General features: G+C 38.6%; 1 protein-coding gene across 1 annotated transcript in view; it reads left to right on the plus strand.

The window, feature by feature from the left end:
* Positions 1–20,393, plus strand: part of LOC125764738 (allatostatin-A receptor-like) — a 63,789-nt gene that overhangs the window by 30,458 nt on the left and 12,938 nt on the right. The window contains exons 2-3 of the mRNA XM_049429303.1: positions 9,291–9,560; positions 12,975–13,133. Coding sequence (XP_049285260.1) covers positions 9,291–9,560; positions 12,975–13,133 — 429 coding nt within the window. The remainder of the gene's footprint in view (positions 1–9,290; positions 9,561–12,974; positions 13,134–20,393) is intronic.

Genomic DNA, 20,393 nt, shown 5'->3' on the forward strand with positions numbered 1-20,393 from the left:
GAGTCCGCGAAACTGCAGAATCAGTAATTTTCATTTATATTTTAATGGGCTTACGCCAACGTTCCATCCCGAGAAGAACACTACAAATAGAATTATAACTAACTTAGCTTCAATCATTGATCCATATTCATGATAATCCTTGATTGACCAAATTATGCCTATTCCAAAAAGAAACTCAAGAAAATTAATATACTCCTGCTACCATCACGTGGGTGTAAAAATAAAAAAAAATCATAATGGAATGAGTTTGTCATAAACCTCATTCATTAATCGCTATTATCAATGTGAACTGGCTATTGCATAATAGAAAATGTAAGCCCGTCACTAAAGGCTTAGCAATCACTTTACGTTTGCGAACGATATAAACTCGATATAAAAAAATGCGAAAAGTCGAAAAGACGTCAGCTAAAATTCGCTATTCCAAGCGCGACTAGACGTCATGACAGTTTTCTGTAATGGCCTTGAAAGCCTTGGTTTTTTTTGAGAAAGTTAGCAAAATTTTAAAAATTGATTTATTTTTATGCGAATTGGTTGAAATAAGTTTCTTTTCACTCAAATAATGCTTTAAATAGAAGAAAGCATAAAAAATAAGAAAAAAATAAAAAAAATCTGAAAACCCGAAAATTTCCTAAGGCTATAGCCTTGGTTTTTTTGGGAAATTTAGCAAAATTGCAAAATTTTGATGCGAATTGGTTGGAATAAGTTTCTTTTCACTCAAATAATGCTGTAAATAGAAGAAAGCATAAAAAATAAGAAAAAAATAAAAAAAATCTGAAAACCCGAAAATTTCCTAAGGCTATAGCCTTGGTTTTTTTGGGAAATTTAGCAAAATTTTAAAAATTGATTTATTTTGATGCGAATTGGTTGAACTAAGTTTCTTTTCACTCAAATAATGCTTTAAATAGAAGAAAGCATAAAAAATAAGAAAAAAATAAAAAAAATCTGAAAACCCGAAAATTTCCTAAGGCTATAGCCTTACCGTTTTTTCGAGTAATTTAGCAAAATTTTATAAATTGGTTTATTTTAATGCCAATTGGTTGAAATAAGTTTCCTTTCATTTAAACAATGCTTTAAATAAAAAAAAATGAAAAATAAAAAAAAATCTAAAAATTTGAAAGTCACCTAAGGCTAAGGTTCCTAAGGACAAAGCGACAATTGCATGTAGTGACGGGGTAATAAGCATAGGATTGCTTTAGTATGTCACCAAACATTTAACGAAGTAACATTTTTCTTTAAAACGTAATCACCGTACTCCAACCTTCTATTTGTGAGCAATAAAATAAATAAACGAGAGAAAATAAAATCGCATAGCATGAACGTTGAGAGATTTCCTAGATGAAACAAGGTATCAGGAAAATTCGACGCAGGAAGTCGACCCAAGACCTTCGCTTAGTATCCGTGCCGGAAATTGGACAGTGTTTTATTTTCTCATGCCTTGTGAATTGTTTTGCTGCGAGCAATTTAGCCTCCCCTTAGAAGGAAGAAAAGAAAATGCCAACCCGTCGCCAAAGGCTAGGCTTGCAACTTAGTAGCGTTGGTTTGTTGCAAAATGAAAAGTTTTGTTGCGCACTGTTGTTGACAGCTGTAACCACCGGCCAGTGCGGGATTGTACTGGTCTGGTGTGTATCAGTGATTTGCTCCTGGATACAGCATCGAAAGCAGAAATGTTGCACACGGATATTGTTAATTTAATTAGAGATTTCACATGAAACGATTAATGTCACCCTTGGTGGTAGAAGGCACGATAATTGATTTTCTATGCAGCAAAACCCACTACCACACGGAAAGCTAATTTAGGAGCCGCTGTGTGCACTACCTTCGGTTCAGTTCCATGTAGGTCTACTCATTTTGTTAGTGTTAATTAGTATCGATTGTTTTTGTGTCTTGTCGGCAGTACGTTTTCCCCCCTCCAACAACAACGATTATCACGATGAGCATCAACAGCTGGTGATTAGTGTCAGCTAGTGGTTAGGCCGAAGCCGAATGGTAATGTAATCTAAACTGGACCACCTACTCCTACCTGTGCACAGTTGTTGCAAGACCGATCGAATCACACAACAATGTGTTGCGCTTAATCCATAATTTATTATCTGCTTCAGTTGAATCGAAGGTATGCACTAATGTGATATCCATTTAATTGATTCATACGGTGAGTGGTTTGGGGTTGTTCCATGAAATTTCGTTACATTTTCATAATGCTAATGGTTGTTGTCTAAAGGTTGACTGATGCATAAACAGTAACGCTAAGCATTGGTGGTAATGATTAATGTTCAACTTGTAACACTACACTTCAAGGACTTTGCGTACGTTCGTACTGAAGAGATGTAAATTTTTGATCAGTGATAGACGGGGTTAGCTACCAGTAAAGTGCCACCTTCGATGCAATATAATGCAATCAATTTTTTTATAATTTAGCTAGCTTTCTGCACGCTTACCAAAGCCATTTTGTAACGTTCGGTGGGGCATACTTTAAACAAAACGACAAGCCTTTTAACGAGTCTATAAAGGAAGCGAAGAGCTGCTTGAGTTTTGAGCGTTCCGTCGTCTTTGCTCCTATTTCTGAATCTTGAAACTAAACGTGAGCGTTTGCTATCATCCGTCGTCCATGCAAACACTTAGCGTCACTCGGGCCAATGTGCTTGTGTGCGTGTGCGTATTATTCATGGGGGGAAGTTCTTGACAAGTAAATTATGGTGAATTTTATTAAAGCTATGGCCAACCGAACCACGTTGCGTGTTACCCCTTTTATCGTTTAGTCATGCGGCTGTAAGTACATTTGGCGACACCCTCGAAGCCGTCCAAACCGGCTGAGGTAGGATGAAATTTCACTTGTCGTTCAGTTTATGCTTGCGCAAATGGAGTGAAGCTAATCTGCATTGCAAATTTTCCTCACCACAGCAGCTGCTCGCTTCTGTGCGTCCATCCTTACGGCGACACATGCCGCTTTTGTAGCAAGTAGCCGGAAACAATAGCAAGTTCTGGTGAACGAAGCGATAATGGAGAAGTTACCCACACTTTAATGTATAAATTCTAACATTAGCTCAGCGTTCGGTCTTTGGGTGTCTGGTTGCTCGGAATGGCTCTTTTGTCTTGGTGCAGTCCTTCGACCAATTGTTTGTAGCATGAGTTTAGTGGTGAGCTCATTTACTTACGCATACATTTAGAAACCATGATGCAGTGAAGATGTTCTACTTGATTTCAAGCATTTTGTGGGGAGCACCGAGATGGGAGTCAGTGTTTTGGTTTACTTACCTTTCTAATTGAAAAGATACGAAAGCTTACGGATCTTGTTACTAGGTTTTGCCGGTAATCATAAATATTGTTAACAATATCCTGAACAAGAACATTGCATTTCTAGTAGTTCCGGCCCCAAAAGAGGCTTACTTCCAATATTTGCGTAGAGTTGATACACTCACCAAGGTTTGTGTTACATTTTCTCACCTTGTTAGTACATCGTCAGTAAGTGTGGAGTCTTCATTAAATTAGAGATCATTAAATATCGTCCGTGTATGTGTGCCACCTATCTGATATCATAAAACTGCAATAAGTGAGCGCACTTGTGCAACCAATTTAGGTCGGTGAGGAATTCTGAAAGGTAAATAACCACTAAGCTCTAGCACAATGATGTTTTGTACAGTGCAAAACCTAGATGAGTACCATCTGCCGTCTGTTTAAGATGAACAGCTATAAACAATAAGCTCACACGTTTGGTTGCCTCCCAATAATTCAGCAAATGCCTGCTGCTGCTGCTGCTGCTAATGGCGTACCAATGATGCTCAAGTTGAGGACTTGCATGCGTGGCACGCAGTGAACAGTAAATAAACATAAGCGTGCAGCACACTCGGATCCGGTTCAGCTGCTCAACACTAATTAGCCAGTGGATTAGTAGTTTCAGCTTTCTGGGAAAAAAGGATTTTACCGGCTGTGTGTGCGTGTAAATGATGATGACCTATGAAAGAGAATTGTCGATCTGGGGTTTTTTTATTTGTTTCCTATTGTTTTGTTAGAGTTGTGATAACACAAGGAAAAGCTTGCAAGGTTTAATGCTTTAGCACATTTTCATACCTTTGGTATGAATAGCCAAGCATTAGTTGATATGGTAACACGAAGGCTACGATTGGCAATGTTGCGCAAATTGTTCACACGTCCGTAACAACGCTCAACGCTGTTCCGGTGGCTTAGTTTCACACAAGCGAGCCCTGCCCTAGCTGTTGATGGTGAGTTACTCTTTACTGTTCGCGCCTGTCCATCGTTTTGGTCATTTTGTGTGTCCAGACAAACCCACCATACAGTTCCAACGTCCAAGTGTACGTCTTGGACTGGGAAAAAACCACACAAAATGCACAAGATTACATTCTGCGGTTCGGAAATTGAAATATATTTTACCATCTTCGTGTTTCAATACGTTCGTTACGGTTTCCTACCACCATCGGTACCTTTCTGCACGTCATTCACTTTAAGCGCTTTTGCTAAAAACTATCCACTGGAACGTGTCGGAATGGGATTTATCCCACCGTCCGGGTTGTACCGTTCCATGTTGGTGTTTGTTTGAATGCACTTGCATGTAGTTTTACTTCACATTTCTTACCACACAAAACGTGCAGAGCTTCGTAACAGTATCTGTTGAATCACATCTCCATACGAGTGGTGGACCCAGACAGTGGGAGACCGATGAGTGGCTGAATGGCTGCACAGGATAAAGGTGGATCGTAAGCTGTACGATTTATTTCGTAAGAGATTCGCTATATCGTCCGCAAATCGTGTATTTATGTGAAAATCGAATGTCGTGTCTGTTACCATGGACCAACCGTCCAAGGTGTGGCTGTTTGCCTGTTTTTTTGCCAGTGAATGCGAATGGTTTCGCATCGTGTTTGCGAACTATTTGCCACTTATCGATGTTCACGTTCGAAACGAATGATGATGCAATAGGTTTGTGTTGTTGAATGTGTGAACTATTTCCCTTTTTTTTGCTGAAAAAGATGCGGTTAAACTTTCCTTTTTTTCGTGATTTGTGTTGAGGGGGGGAAGGGGATACAAAGCTTCCAATGGTGTAACTTGATTCCAACCAGATGAGAGGTTTCCGAATTTTAGATTTTTGGGCTATTCATTCATTCGAATTCTTCACACGTTTCGGACTGGTACGGTGTTTGGTAAAAATGGCGCATCCTTCCTTTATTGGTTTCAGTCAACCGTTGACCATTTACGAAAATTGAAAATCAATCCTGTTACGAAATGTGCGTGCGTGTGTGTGTGCGCGAAAATGGTTTCAACACATTAATGTGAAGTTGTGTCGAATCGAATTTCGAAAGCTTAAATTGAAGATTCCAATTATAGCATTCTCACCGAACAATAGATTACGAATGTTTGTCTACGCTCAGGTTAATTGAATGAACCTCAACTTGAGTAAGGCACGTGATGTTACTTTATTACCTGTCCATTTTTGATGAAGTTCCAACATTCCGATACGGTTCCCCTGCTACCTTAGCGAAGCGAAATTGGTAGAACCTATTGAAGGGAGAATTTCTCTTTGATTCTTCGATTTGACTGGTTGTGAGGATCGAGAAGCATTGCGATTCTGTGTTTTACAACGAGAAAAAAGATAAAATGTTTAAGGATTTTTCCAGTTTTCTTGTTCTGGATGCTGCTATTCTCTCTGGTGGTGTTGATGATAGCACAACAACCAAAAAAATGTCCCTTGGCACCATATCGATTAAAGTTTCTCATCTTCACAACCGTAAACAATTTCAAAATCCGTGTTGAAGGATAAATGTTGTTAGGAATGCCATAATTTCTTGCTGATTAAAAAAAGAATAAAGAACCAGAACAACCGACACGAGTTCGGATGGGAGAAGAATTTATAGGTTTAAAACTGGAGAAAATCAAGCCTTTGATCCATTGAAAATGGATAAACAGATGAAAAGATGAAATTAATAATTCATACCGGTGAAATTATTTTGCCACAGGGACATAATTAAAACCCTAGAAACTCTCGCCTTTTTGGTAAAGTATTGGATTGTGAAGTGATCATGCATATTGAATGTAATTATTGAAGAGCTGTCGATGATTTTTCAAGCCTTTGTTGTTTTTAACCCAAGCATTTTGCAAGCTTCTGCATGAATTACTGGAAATCCGTTCTTTATTCCTTATAATTAATCTATGACGGTATCGAAGCATTGCAACACGTGAATAAGAAGATCGAATGACTTTCTTTATATAGTACAATAATATTATACTATAAACAACGTGTTTCCATAGAAAGTTGCTCACAAGAATTATGAAACTACGCAACATCGTTTGATCACTTCCCACGCATCTTGTGTTGTTTCCTTTATCACGTTGACGGGTTGTTGTGTGGGTGTGGTTTCTCATGCAAACCATTCCGAATCCTTTGGGTTGAAGTTCCACCAACAAAGGAAACCTTTTCTTCCCGCAGAATCTTAATGCAGCTTCCTCGGACGACAGCAGAACCGTTGTGTGCCGGTCCAGTTAAAGTGGTCTTTGAATTATTGGAATGAATAAATTATTTAATGAGCCTTCCTCATCGTAACGGGTCTATTTCAGGTAATTTTGTCTTAAGCCAATACAGGATGAAGATGGTGTTGAGTGACACATTTGAATTTGAAGATGAGTAGCAATAAATTTATTTAAACGATGTTTTGCATTTAAGTACAAACATGGTTGCTTTGTTTTTGATGACAAATTGTGACAAATTGTATCATGCAAAAATATTCGCTTTTAGTATTGTTTAAAGTACTCGTTATACACGTCACGTTATCCGTTGGTTTTGCCGATGTGAAACATCGTTTGTACAAGCTGCGCCACACTAAGCTGCGTGGGATCAATTTAGATTAGAAAGAAATAAGAAGAAAAAAGAACAAAACTGATTGATAGCCATTCAAGCGTGACGGAATGGTTTTGACGTGTTCAAGATCATCACATTCCAACAGTCAGGCCCGAGTGGGCAGCTTTTATAGCGAGCGGTTTCGTTGAATTCACACAACTTAGCTTACAGCTTTTGATGGTAAATTGAATTGAAATTGAAGACGTTTGCGGTACGGTTATTTGCTTTATCGTATCGATCGCCGAGGCATGGTTAGCTGAAATTCTTTACGACACACAAACCTACAAAAAAGTGGAATGACAATTTAACGAAATGGAATCAATTTCCATCCATTTACCATTTGCCTGTGTTGGTACAAGGGGTTTTACGCTTGCCAATGCTTGATTGTAATTTTTTCGCAACAATCGTGGTTATATTGCACGTAAAGTTGTTTAATTATTAATCGATATTTTGATGAAGGTACAAATACGAACACACTGGTTATAAACAATCATATCTAAATAGGATATATCACTTTAAATTTTGACAAACGCAAGCATAAAACATTCCCGCAATAAATATTCCAAACTTGAACAAATAAACGTTATGATGCTGTTTGGAAAATACAGGAAAAGAATAGAAGAAAAGAACAAGTGTGATATCAATTTCATGCTGAATATTTCATTTTGATTTAATTTAATGCCGTAGGAGAATTACTTTTGAACGATGAAGGAACCAAAAAGTATTATTAGGATGGAAAATCTCAAGAAGAATAAACCTTTCGGCTAGGGACCAAGAAGGATGATGGAGGATAATACAGGGGCTAATCTGGTTTTGGGTAGTATTTTGTTTTATTAACATTTGATGTGAAAGATATGTTGAAAATCCGAGTGCTTTCTACCTTACTTTGTCTTTTAAGAAAGGATATTTTTAATTAGTATGAGAAAAGATACAAGTGAAAAATATAGCAAACAACGCTTGTACGGCGTAAGAAAATTGGATAAAATAATTTAAAATTGGAATATTAATTTGGTAGTTACTTCTTGGTTGTAGTTGTAAGGAGAAACATGATACCAAGGACTTCGAAAGGTTGTGTAGCTTATAATAACATGATTCAAAATTAAAGCAGAGCCTATCAGAATATCATTATCTTCTAAGTAGTTAAACCCTATTAAAACGTATAGCATCCACATCAGCACAAGGGACACGGGTACAAAACTCTAGATATATTAAATGCAGTGCTAAAATTTATGACCCTTTTTTGATTTACGATCCGAAAACCAAAGTTCGCGGTGACTGTGGCCTTTCGCGACGCGGGCAAAAGGAAAACTTCCAACGGGATGTGCCCGTTACCATGTCGGTGCGATCGAGTTTCGGAGGTAACGGAGTTATTGCCCAGTAATTAAATATATTAAGTGTTGATTAATTAATTTACGTCCCGACGACCGACCGGTGGTCACTACGGTGGTACGGCGTAGTGCGCATCTTTGCCATCACGCCACCGGTTGAGTGATGTTGATGACGATGGAGATGATGGCGATAATGATAATGATTATTATTTTTACTGATGCCGAGTAAAGAACCGAAGCGAACGATTTGTCTTTGTGGTCAAAAATTAAGTGACGGAAATGGACTTGACCGGCGGAGTGATGATACTTCTGACTCGGATGACATGCTAGTGATGAACGTGATGAAAAAGATTTTCGGGTAAAACACAACACTTGAGCAGACACTTCGAAAGCGTTAGCAACAGGTTGTCTAAGATACGGTGCTGGTCGAACGTGGCAAGACACCTTAGACACAGGGTATTGCTTCATATAACAATTTATGTTCTAATAAAGAAAATATCTTCTGCTCGCATGATATGTGTCGGATGCAACATTCTTGGCTTTCTATCTTTTAAAAACAAGAAAAAAGAAGCAATGAGTTTGTTTTGAAGTTTTAAAGCAAACAAAAAACTTCAACCAAACAGACAAAAAGAATCGTTTTGTTCGTCGATCATTGGAAACGAAATGCTTCTCAAAAGGTTGTTGGTTGCAACTTTTGCATACTCACTTCCGCATTATGTTTGACAGTAAAATGTGGTACGTGGTTGCTGTTTTATGGTTTTAGCTTCACCACAAACCGCCATTGTTGTCACCAATGGTAACACTTGCCTAGCGAAAAAAACAAACATTCCTGAAACGGTCTTCCCGTCGTATGGATTCACCTTTAGAAATTGTGTTTCAATTCCGTTGTGTGTTGAATTGAACTGGAATTCTAGGACTTTTGGAATTTCAACATTGTTGTGATGAGCGTAATTTGTTTCAATATTCAGAAAATTTATTATGGAACAATATTTTAATAGCTTCTTAATATGCTCTTTTCAATGTATGTACCAGTTTCTACTTATATTAAAGATTATTATGAAACTCTTTACAATACAACTTAATAAGAAAGTATGACATTTCTTTTTGTTTTCTATTTGCAGAAATTCGAATACCATGACCGGGTGATAGAGACGTGCGGGTTCCTCGAAAAGGATAGCCCCTCCTGGCCCGCCTTTCATATCGCGTTCTTCCTTAGCTCGTACGTGGTGCCGCTAATACTGATCAGCGTCCTGTACATGTGGATGCTTTCCCGGCTATGGCGAAGTTCGGTCGGTGGCCGTTCGGCAGAATCGAAAAAGGGCAAAAAGCGCGTCACCCGCCTGGTGGTGGTCGTGGTAGCAGCATTTGCTTCATTATGGTTTCCCATACAGGTAAGCAATGGGTTTTGTGGGAAGAAACTCGATTGAAATGTTGTTGCCATGACATAAGAGCATTAGGTAGTGAGGGCGTCATTGCAAAGACCGTACGACAATGGAAGTCAACAGTTTGAAGAACAGATCTTTTGTTGTTGGATTTTTCTTTGCTATTGGTACTGCTTCATTGCTACCATGTTAATGATAGCCCACTTCCAGGCAGGGGTGAAAGAGAACAAAGGACACGTATGGAGCAAGCTATTTCGGGTGACAAAATAGTAAGTCGTCGGGCAAGTGTCTTGGCTGTCATACGCACACGTGGCACAAAACGACAAGTTAAGTGATGTCGAAATATATGAGCAAATTGCCAACGAAATGTGTCCATTGCGCGTAACGAGCAGAGGTGTTACTGAACTCTTTTGAGCTTTTGCAACAGAACAGGATATTGAACGATTTCAGCGGGAATACAATCAGCACAAACGATTGTAGGAGCTTTGTAGCTATTTTTGTGTTCCAAATGTACCATCGAAAGTAGTTTGCTACGGTGGAGGACAGATGTGATTGCAACAACTCCCGTGGAGAGATAAATTTATTGATACAAGTTGGTCTTGTCGATGGAGTCGTTGATATCGAATCGAGTTGGAAAACGTTATTCACCATTTTCATGGGAATGAAAGAACTGTTCATTGTCCCGTAACAGCGCAAACATACTTCATGCTGCAAGTTAAGCTCATGTTATTACAGAACCCTTTAATGTTAAACGATAACTTAACTTTAATGTGTATGTTTTAAACATTCGGTCAACAAACACATGGGAATGGCAAATCCTTATCATCATTGCAATGCTTGTACCAAGCTATAATCATAAACGAAAATGCCGGCCTTGGGTCATCAAAATGGTTTCACCACACAAAAATGCCATAAATTCTGCCCATAAATTCCTTGTTTACCATACCAAGCAGAGCCTACAGCCGCTCTACAGAAAACATTTTTGAGCTCCCTTTTTTGTAAGCGTCCGATGAGTTGCTGTTGTTGATTTTTTTGTTTTGTTGCAAAAACATTACATCCCATAATGGTGTCTCGGCCATGAAATGGTTTCATTTCAATTGCTCAATCACCGTCATGGTTCTGATGGTATAATGTAGGGATAGTAAACAGTAGGCAGAAGGCAATGTTGTGATGCGCTCTAAATTCCTGAAAACTGACCAGTCAAGCCCTACGCCCCCGAGGGTTCGACCCGTTTGTGAGCATCCCTTTGACCTAGAAGTACCCGTTGCCTCCGTTTGACCCTCGTCCTCCGGTTTTTTGTCTGTTTCATCCATCGTATACGCAATGTGTTTAATAAATTGTAGCAAATCAAATCAAAGGCTCGATTGGCCGTAGCATGACGGTGCGAAACAGATGGACTGTGATTGATTGATGACCCGAAAACGTTAGCAAAGCATTAGTGTGCTGGCACGCGGTATGAACTGACCCCGATTACATTTGATTGATATTTCTTGCGCGGACAGGAAAATGAAATGATAAGCGAAAACGGGTGGAGTGAAATTCATAATCATTCACCAGTAGGCGTCCGTTAGCCGTCCGTGTTGCCGATTGTTGTCTGCGTTATTAATCGAATACATGGGATTTACTGTGTCTAATCGAATTGTTTCGTTTGACGACTATAGTGGATATAGCCTCGGATGAAATATTGCGCACCTGAAAGCAACAATAGAATGTGCATGCATAAAAGCCTTTGATCGTTCAAAGAAAGATATTTCTTTGAATGGATGCATCTGCTCGCTGTGGTATGGTGTGGAATTCAATGGTATAGGAGTTTAGTCGTACTAGGGCTTTATTCCTTTGATTGCACATATTAAACTAATTGGAAGTTTGGAAATTAGATTCCATCAACTATTTAATGGAAACGATTAGAATTAGAAATTATATGCTTTAAAAATAGAATTTCTATCATTTTTTTCATTATTTGTCATATTCATTTTTATACACATTCGGAGTTGAAATAAAAACTAAATGGAAATTTTGATTTAACGTAAAGAGTTCTCGAAGCCATGAATTCTTCATACTAATAATTGTGAGCCTTTTTCTTGAGCTTACCAACCTTAGCTGTCACATTCGATTTAGACTCTCAAAATGGAAAACTCTATGTACAGCTCGGGCTGCAAATAAGTTATGAACAATTTTCATTTAAAACCATGTCCGAACATGCAATTTGGGCATGCGTCCGTGTTCCGGATTTACACCCGGAGTCAACTAATGGATGGCAAAACCTTGGTTCTCGGTCCCCAGTTTTTCCGTCAGATTTCGAAACCTACAACTGAGGATGACCAAAAATTTGCTGTACAAAGCAACTGGAACAGCTCGTTTCGTTTGATATCATAGCCCTATAAACCGAGATCCATTAACGGTATAGCAAATTGTGTACATTCTGTTGTGCACCGTTGTGGTAATGGCTTGTGCGGTGTACGACTCCATGGTACAGTACAGTATTTATGAATACTATCCTAGCAATACGGCCATTCTTGCTGTACTTTGACCTGTGCTCCAACGAGCAATGAATCCATTTTTGCCGAAATGAAAAGGCACGACACATTCAATTTATTCAAATATCATAGCGAATGTTCAAGAAGCGAAAAAAAACGGTTCCTGTTGCAGTTTTAGAATGTTTGAATTAGGTCAGTTGTGGGTTGGCTGAGTAAACAGTTTCATGAAATGCTCAAAAGTGAGCAAAAATTGTATCAAATACAATCATACTCATTATTACTCTTGATGAGTTTGCATTACTGCACACACACACATATCGGTTTTTGGAATATAACAAATAGGTCCCTACTGCAATAAGGGTTTTAATGTTTGTTTGGAAAGAGTAACTCCATACACTGGTTAGGCGTGGCTAATGCCACCCAGTTGTCCGACTGTGAAACAAATTTCCATACCACACACTCCTGCTGCATCGTTGAATATTTCTGCGGCACGGCATTTTTACAGTCAACCATTATCCCAATTTCAATTTTATGCTTCGAAACACCAGTGCATCGGACACCGAACGAAACAAGGGGGGGTCACCATGTTACACCACGTCACGTTGTAAATTTAATCTCATTAAAATGATAATTGCTTTGCAGCTTCAAGACCAGTGCAGTTGGGGGTGGTTTTTATGAAGTTGGTTGGTTTTTCATAATGCTACTGCTACTGTTTGCAGCATAACATTCGCTTAATGGCTGATATAAAGAGAATGGTTAGAATATGGGAATTATCTTCTTCTTTCAGCTATTGATATAAAATGGAAATGATTTCCATAACTATAAAGTGATTCTCGAATTGTGCTCTAGCATAGTTGGTTTGGTTAGTTAGGTACTTTTGTAGTTTTTTCAAAGTTCTTTGTTTGGAGTTGATGAAAATAATGTAGCGTCCCCTTTTGTTTTGCAGGTCATCCTGGTGCTGAAGAGTGTGGACGTATTTAAGCCAGATACACATTTTAAAATTTCACTACAAATTGTATCGCACGTTCTGGCCTATACGAGCTCGTGTATAAATCCACTGCTGTACGCATTCCTGTCGGAAAACTTTCGGAAAGCATTCCGTAAGGTAAGTATCCTCGTGCTACAAATAACCGCAGAGAGATTTTTTCTTCGTCCCTTTATTTCTACACCTATCTCACCATGATGGAGAGCATCATGAGTTCAGTGTTCTTCGTTAGCATTGTTACGTTCATCGTCGTGGTTTCGTTGTCGTGGACTGGTCCATCTCACCATGGGGAACCATTTGTCATTCCATTATGCTTGTCGGTATTATTGCTCTTTGGCACTTTTTCCTACCACAATACGGTATTGTGACATTCCTGTTACCTATGTGGTGAAACAATGTTTTCTAGTTGTGTGCTTATGGTTTTGTGGTTACTTTCATCTTTTTGTCTGCGAAAGACATCCTTTTAATGCTACGTTTGAACCTTTTTTTCTCACTTTGCAAGAGTACCATTTGCAGCTGTATGTCTCTATCATTAACCTTAGTTTTTAAATTTAAGATTTAATCGGTACGGCACACTGAATCGTGGGTTTTCAATCAAACGCAAATGTATGTAAGTTCAAGCGCTGTTATGCTACTGTAGAATGCGCATATACGCCCCATTACAATATGTAGACCTTGAGGCCTTTGGAAATCCTTGAAAACAACCCACGTACAAGCGGTTGTTTGGAAATCGAAAATACAATACCATCTCGTGCAAATAGCTTCACGTTACAAATGTTTTGTTGTGATTTAATGAACGAATATCTGTTTACATTCTACATGTGATGGGATCGGCCAAAAGACGGAATGGGTTGTAATGTTTTTATTATCCGACAAATGAATACATTAAGATTAATGTATTCGATGATGAATCAAAAAATGTTTTGCGACGATAAATTACATGCCCTAGGATACTACACGCTGACTTTCTGTTTAGCTTAATACGATTCCATTTCAGCATACATTAGGGCAGTGATTTCTTGATGCGAAATCGTGGTAAATAATACTAAGAATAAAGAAGGATGTACTCCATTGCTCTGTTTCCAAGGTTTCCTATTTCAATCAAAATTAATTCAATACTCTGCTGGGAATTTGAATTACAGTAAACACATTAACGGTCGATAGAAAAATTCGTCTGCTACTGGTAATTTTCATGAAAATGGTGCTATGCGTGCAAAAATATTTCCTTTGTACGACTCCATTAGAAAAAAGGTGTATAAAATATTACTTGAAGATGCTTGAAGATACTTGATTTCATCGGCGTTCAGACAAATTACAATCCCGTCACAAAACTAGCACGTACTAAAATCATAAACATCAACTCGGAGTTAGTTGTTCTTGATGGGTTGATTCAGCAAAACCCTTGTCTATTTCCTCTACATCGTCCACTGCTAACCCTAGCACATTTGATCTCAACTTGATGCTAAAACGACTTGCTCACGTGTTTGATGCTTCGGTTTGATGAGCATTCCGGTTGACGTGACCGGAAATAGAATTGATTTTCATCGATGAAGCAGGTCACCTAAGATTGCTGCCAGTTCTAGGTACTAATTTGCATTTTGCAACTGTAGCAAACTGGTATGGTACCTATGTAAACACAATCCTACGTATTGTATTTTATTGGCACAGGCGAGCGACCGCAACGTGACCATTAGTGTCATGAGGAAATAATCAACCTACCTTTTGTAGGTTCGAGAGAAATATTACGTTAACAGGTTCGAGCCATTAGAGAGGCAAAAAGGCAAACATGATAAAATGAGGCGTTGAATAGCTTATATTTACGTTGGTGAAATAAGTCTTAATTTAAATATTTTGGTTTTATTCCTTTTCATTGTTGAACAGAAATAACTTGGAATTATACTGATAGATTATTCTTTTAAAAATTTACAGCAAATGACATAGAATTGTGCATGAATTTGCCGCTACCAGAACCAATATGAAATATGTAATTGAACAGAAAAATGTAATCCATCAATAAATATTACTACTACTACTAGTGTGCATGAATTAAAGACAATTGCTTCTGCGTTTTATCTGCCTTACAATTATTGATTTTTTAAGTCTAGCAAGAAAAAAACATCAAAAAAGGTAATTATGGGAAGAATTAATTCGAGCAGTTTTTTCTACTTTAATGCTGTATGAGTACCTTCAGCAGTTTCAACCAAACAGCGAGATAAAGCTTACAATGCTAAAAACAAACTTCCTACAAAACACGCAACCCACAACACACTTTATGCCAGAGAAAGTAGTACGTATAAAGTTATTAGATTTGCAGGGCGAGTGGTTAGATTTACGAGGAATTTCAATCATGTGTACATCCGTCGTACGAAACTTGAATGGTTGTCTGCTTTTGCTAAGCAAATGTCACATAGCGGAAATAGCAGCACTGCATGAGCTGCTGGTTTCATGTGTTCAATGCAATTATGTAGCTTTTGATTCGAAGAAATCTTCTTTGATTTTCATCGCTCGGACGTTGGAACTGTTACGAACAATCGTTGTTTTGGGAACGAAGCTATCCCTATCTGAAGCATATCTTCATGGCATATGGGACGTGTTTGCTTTTTCCGAGCAACAAATAAGTTGTCAATTCGAAGTTATGCCTGTAATGCATAAGTTTGCTGGTGTTTCCATTTCCGGTAATGCTGGGAAGTGACATCATGATGGTTCATGAGCGAATGGGCATACATTGTGTACCATTTCTCAACCAAAGGAACTGTGATTACAAAGGATTCAATGCATTAATGAAAGTTATGTTCTGTAGACAACATTTTACCTTCAATGATTAGGCATATCGTATTTAATATTTTTCTCCACAAAATATTGGATTGTCAGAGACATCTCATCCTCAGTTATTGTTTCATATCTACCATTTTGGTCTATGCCATAGTGGTCTGGTCTATGTCATAGGCGAACCTATTGCAATCGTTTCTATCGCCATTACAAAACCCCAATCCATAATGTTGTTCGTTCACGTATTTGTGGTTCTGGATTCCTCCAATCTAATTATACATTTTTGTTTTGAAAAGCTGGCTTTTGGGTAGTGTGCAGCAGTTGTGTACAAACTTTATTCCGATTCAATGTATGATCACTATTAACGTACGCTCGGCAAAACTCTACTATAGCTCGACGATCATTTGCGCTATTTCTGTCCAGATCTATTGGCACACAATCGAGAGAAGAAAAAAAAACAGTTAAAAAAAGAAACAGGACGTCATACTCTTAGCCACAAGAAGTGCCTTGCGGTATTTCTTACGATTTGAAATTGTTTATTTGAAAACCGTTAAATGGCCGACGGAAGTATGGCGGACTGCCGCACTAAGGTGTGAACGTACGGACACGGACATGGAGCGCAACTGACGTTTTGTTTATGCGCAAGGGCGTATAAATAAAGTCGTAACATCAAACGATTGCTTCCAGACGGCGGAATTTCTTTGGTGCCAGTCCGACTGGGTTGCGATTTTTTGATCATTTTCCTGTCACACTCGCTAGCGTGGCTCTTTATTTCATACATTCTTTATATTTTATTATTCTTGTTTTTTTCTGTGGAAGAACGGTTTCGAAGCAAATACATGGTGGATGGTATTGTTTGCCACATGGATAAAAAACGATGCACGTGTTGCTATCGATTGATAAGGGCAATAGACAAAAAAGAAATCCCAAAGAAGCAGCTTCTGTCAGCGGAAAGAGTTGATATATGATGCAATTTATTCTACTACCGTTGATTGAATAGTTCGTAGACGAAATGGACTGATGTTGGGGAATTTTAGAAAATGCTTTTTTATAATTGCCTTCACATTATCGATTTAAAACATCGTTTATTACAGTTTATACAGAAAAACTATAAAAATGCCTTCTAAAAAGAATATTTCAAACTCACTACTCAATTTATCGTTAACTGTATTTGCACGACTGCTTTTATTCGATAGCAAAGGTCATAACTCTTGATTCGGTTCATGCTTTGAACCATAATATCTTCACTACGTTGAACGAACCCCTTTTGGATCTCAACAGTTCTGTTTCAAGCTCAGCAAAGTTGTGCAACGTATCTGATGCGTCCACTCACAGGCATATGTACGCTCCAGGGACACCAAGGACACGAAAGATGCAATATGTATTCATGACGATCGTCAGTCTGAATGCAGTACGGCGTGTCATCAAGCAGCTGCATTCGTGCATCGCTGCCACGATAAGAGTACGGATTTTATAGCGCAGGAAACCGGGAAACCGATCCGTTGACAACATCCAAAACGCTACAAGACATCATCGGTACGCCACATCGTTGCATGCCGGGTCAGGTGGAATAAGGCACACTGGCGCTAGCCATGCATTGAGGTGTATTTGGCCTGAAGCAAATGTCGTGCAAGTGTACTGTTGTCAAATGATTTCCCAACGATTAAAGGTTAATGGAAACTACAGAACAGGATAAACCAAGTGTTGTGCCCGATGGACGTGTTTTGCACGATTTGTACCGCTCGGAGGGGTCACACTTGGTGTTTTACGATTCGTTACGAATGTACGGTGCCGGTCAAGGCCAACACGCAGAAGGGTAAAGGCGGCCGTCCGTATGCTACCAACGGACAACATACAACGAAAGATGGCAAAGAAGTAGGAAGCACCACTTTTATTAACCCAATGGGAATGCTCTGGTTGGTGACAATGCCGGTGGTAAAAAGAATGAATGAGCAATGCTACCATCGTAAAAGCATGTCAAAGAAATGAGGAAACCACGTATGCCAGCAACTTTATGTTGTTTGTGAGGCAATTTTCAAAGTTACAGTTCAGACGAAAACATCGTCCAAAAATATATTTTTTGTTGTTCTGAGATTTATGGAAACATTTTTAAAAATTTTGAGACATTGATGTGTTTATCGCTAGATAACTCTAGGTAAGGAATTAAAAACAAAACTAACTTTAAGACCTAGTACACAAATTTAATATTTTTTATATAGTTTTTGAGCTTATATAGTATTTTGAGATTCGAGATTTCTTCAAAAACATAAACAAATATTAAACTATACGTTTCTTGTTGTATTAATTAATTTTAGAATGCTAGCCTGGTATTTCGGTGAAATGTCACGTTCTAAATGAAAGACATGGTGTTGACGTTTAATACAGGAAACGAATGTGTGCACGAGTTGCTTGAAACTTTGTTGGCAGCAACTGAATGAAAGTTATAGAACACTTACATAGAACGTCAAATAAACATATTCTTCGAAGACGTTCGTGCATTTCCATGTTAAAATAAATGGAACTTGAAGTATCAGTCAGTCCCATAGTCTGTTTCAACATTTTACGTTTACCTTTCAAGATTTAAGTTGTTGGTTTCAATAATTTTGTACGAAATGACAAATGTACTGAAATACTAAGAAATGGTAATATTTGAGTTTCTGTCAACATGACTCAAACAATTTTACTACTTATCTGCTGTATTTGAGAAACAAAACACAAATTTGCCAACGTATCACAAGCGTAGTGTGATTTTTTTTTTTGGTTAAAAAGCACACTTATATGGTATTTGAAGAATGTATAACATACTTGTACAACAGACATTATCGTATTTGGTGATAAAACCCACCGTACGAAAACTTCGAGAACACTCGAAACACACGAAAGTGTCCATCATCAGAGCCGTTCACGATGGTGGTCTTTGAGTGACCTACTTTTCGATAAGCTATTTCTCATTCTCGAGAGTCATTACCTTGCCCTTGCCTTGTATTGCTCCTTCCACTTTGCCTAGGCGAACCTGATTTGCCCGTAGCGCACAATTCCTGACACAGACATAGCCAGCACCCGTGCAGCAAGACACACTTTCAACTCAAGCGACGTTGACTTTTGAAAGCGAACGTTGTGAGCGATGTGTCCTACCGGATAGCACATCCTACAGGCAACCGATGGTGAAACGATGTTTAACCTGATAAATATTTAATACGAGAGTCATTTCTGTGCCCATAATGTTAAAACCGTGCGGACTGACTATGACTGTGACACTAGTGGCGTGCATATGGACGGTGGACCCATGGTCCTATGGATGGGCAGGTTTTCGGGAGACGAGCACTGGTTCCGCGAAAAGTTGGTGTAGGTTACCGGTGTCAATGTGTCTAGGTGCAGCCACTTACGCCAAAACCGCAGGGGAAACGTTAGTGGCAGAATGCTGGAACAAGATCTCACGCTTTGGTCGTTCCTTTAGCCACAGTTTGAAGGTGGCGATGGATCGCTAAATCGTTTTTCGACGGTTCGGAATTCATCCTCGGCGCTGGGTTGGAAAGCTCGAAAGCACTTCACAGTGCACTCAGCGGGATACCGCTCGTTTAGATTATTTACGAGTAGGCTTCCTTTACTATGATCAACCGAGTGTTACGTGCGTGTTTACCTGTGCCTCAAGGAGTGCTACTTCGCCCATGGACGATGGTTTCAATTTAGCTTATTTGCAGCGTAAGCCATTTCTGTCACCGATGTCCGCAATGCGTAATGTAGCAAACTTTGTTTCCCATCTTGGCATCTTTTGAATTTTTAATTTACAATAACTTTTTAATGACTTCTATGAGATTGCAAATGAAAATTCACCGGAGACGCGTGTTCGAGAAGACTTAAATGGTTATTATATGATATTTTGAAAATATCATCCCTTATGAATGAAATAATAATATTATGTAAATATTATCCCACTTTTTGTGTTTTAAATATACTACCGAGGAGAGATAATGCCCGATTCAGAATTTAAGCTCAATGCAAGCATTTTTGCATGTGTTTCGCAATGCGTTAGATTATGTTTTTCTCTTTGTCTAAATTCAATATTCAACACTCGTACGTGATCGCATCTATTCATGAAAGGATTAAATAAATTGTTTGTATTAAATACTCCCTAAGTCCTCCTGTGCTATGCAAAATTGTACATTTCACAATGATCACAAACCTAACAATTAAAAATAGTCTTAGGCAATCATTAAAGTAGATGTTGGAGAAAGCCATTTTGCTTGCGGACGTGTAACGCTTAAGCGTAACGCTTGAAACACTTAAAGCAACAATGGAATAAATGAACAATGCAAAGATAAAACGGAACTATACCTGCCATTCCACTGAACGCATTCAACCATTTGTCATATCTGTTGCAAATTGTTCGAAAACAAAACTTGGACAGTTTTATACCCACCGGGGACACGATAGCGTCATGTTCCGTGCGAGCCGTAACGATGTGACAAATACGGTGGAATATATTGAATAACGACTTTTCCCGGCACATTCCGCTCGAATACGCAGCCCGACGGAAATTACGCTACGTCCACTCGAATGTACCGTTACCGTTTCGAGTCCTTTGAGATTTCATCTGTTTTTCTTCTGCAC

The sequence above is a fragment of the Anopheles funestus genome, chromosome 2RL, assembly GCF_943734845.2.
Source record: "Anopheles funestus chromosome 2RL, idAnoFuneDA-416_04, whole genome shotgun sequence".
Classification (NCBI taxonomy): domain Eukaryota; kingdom Metazoa; phylum Arthropoda; class Insecta; order Diptera; family Culicidae; genus Anopheles; species Anopheles funestus.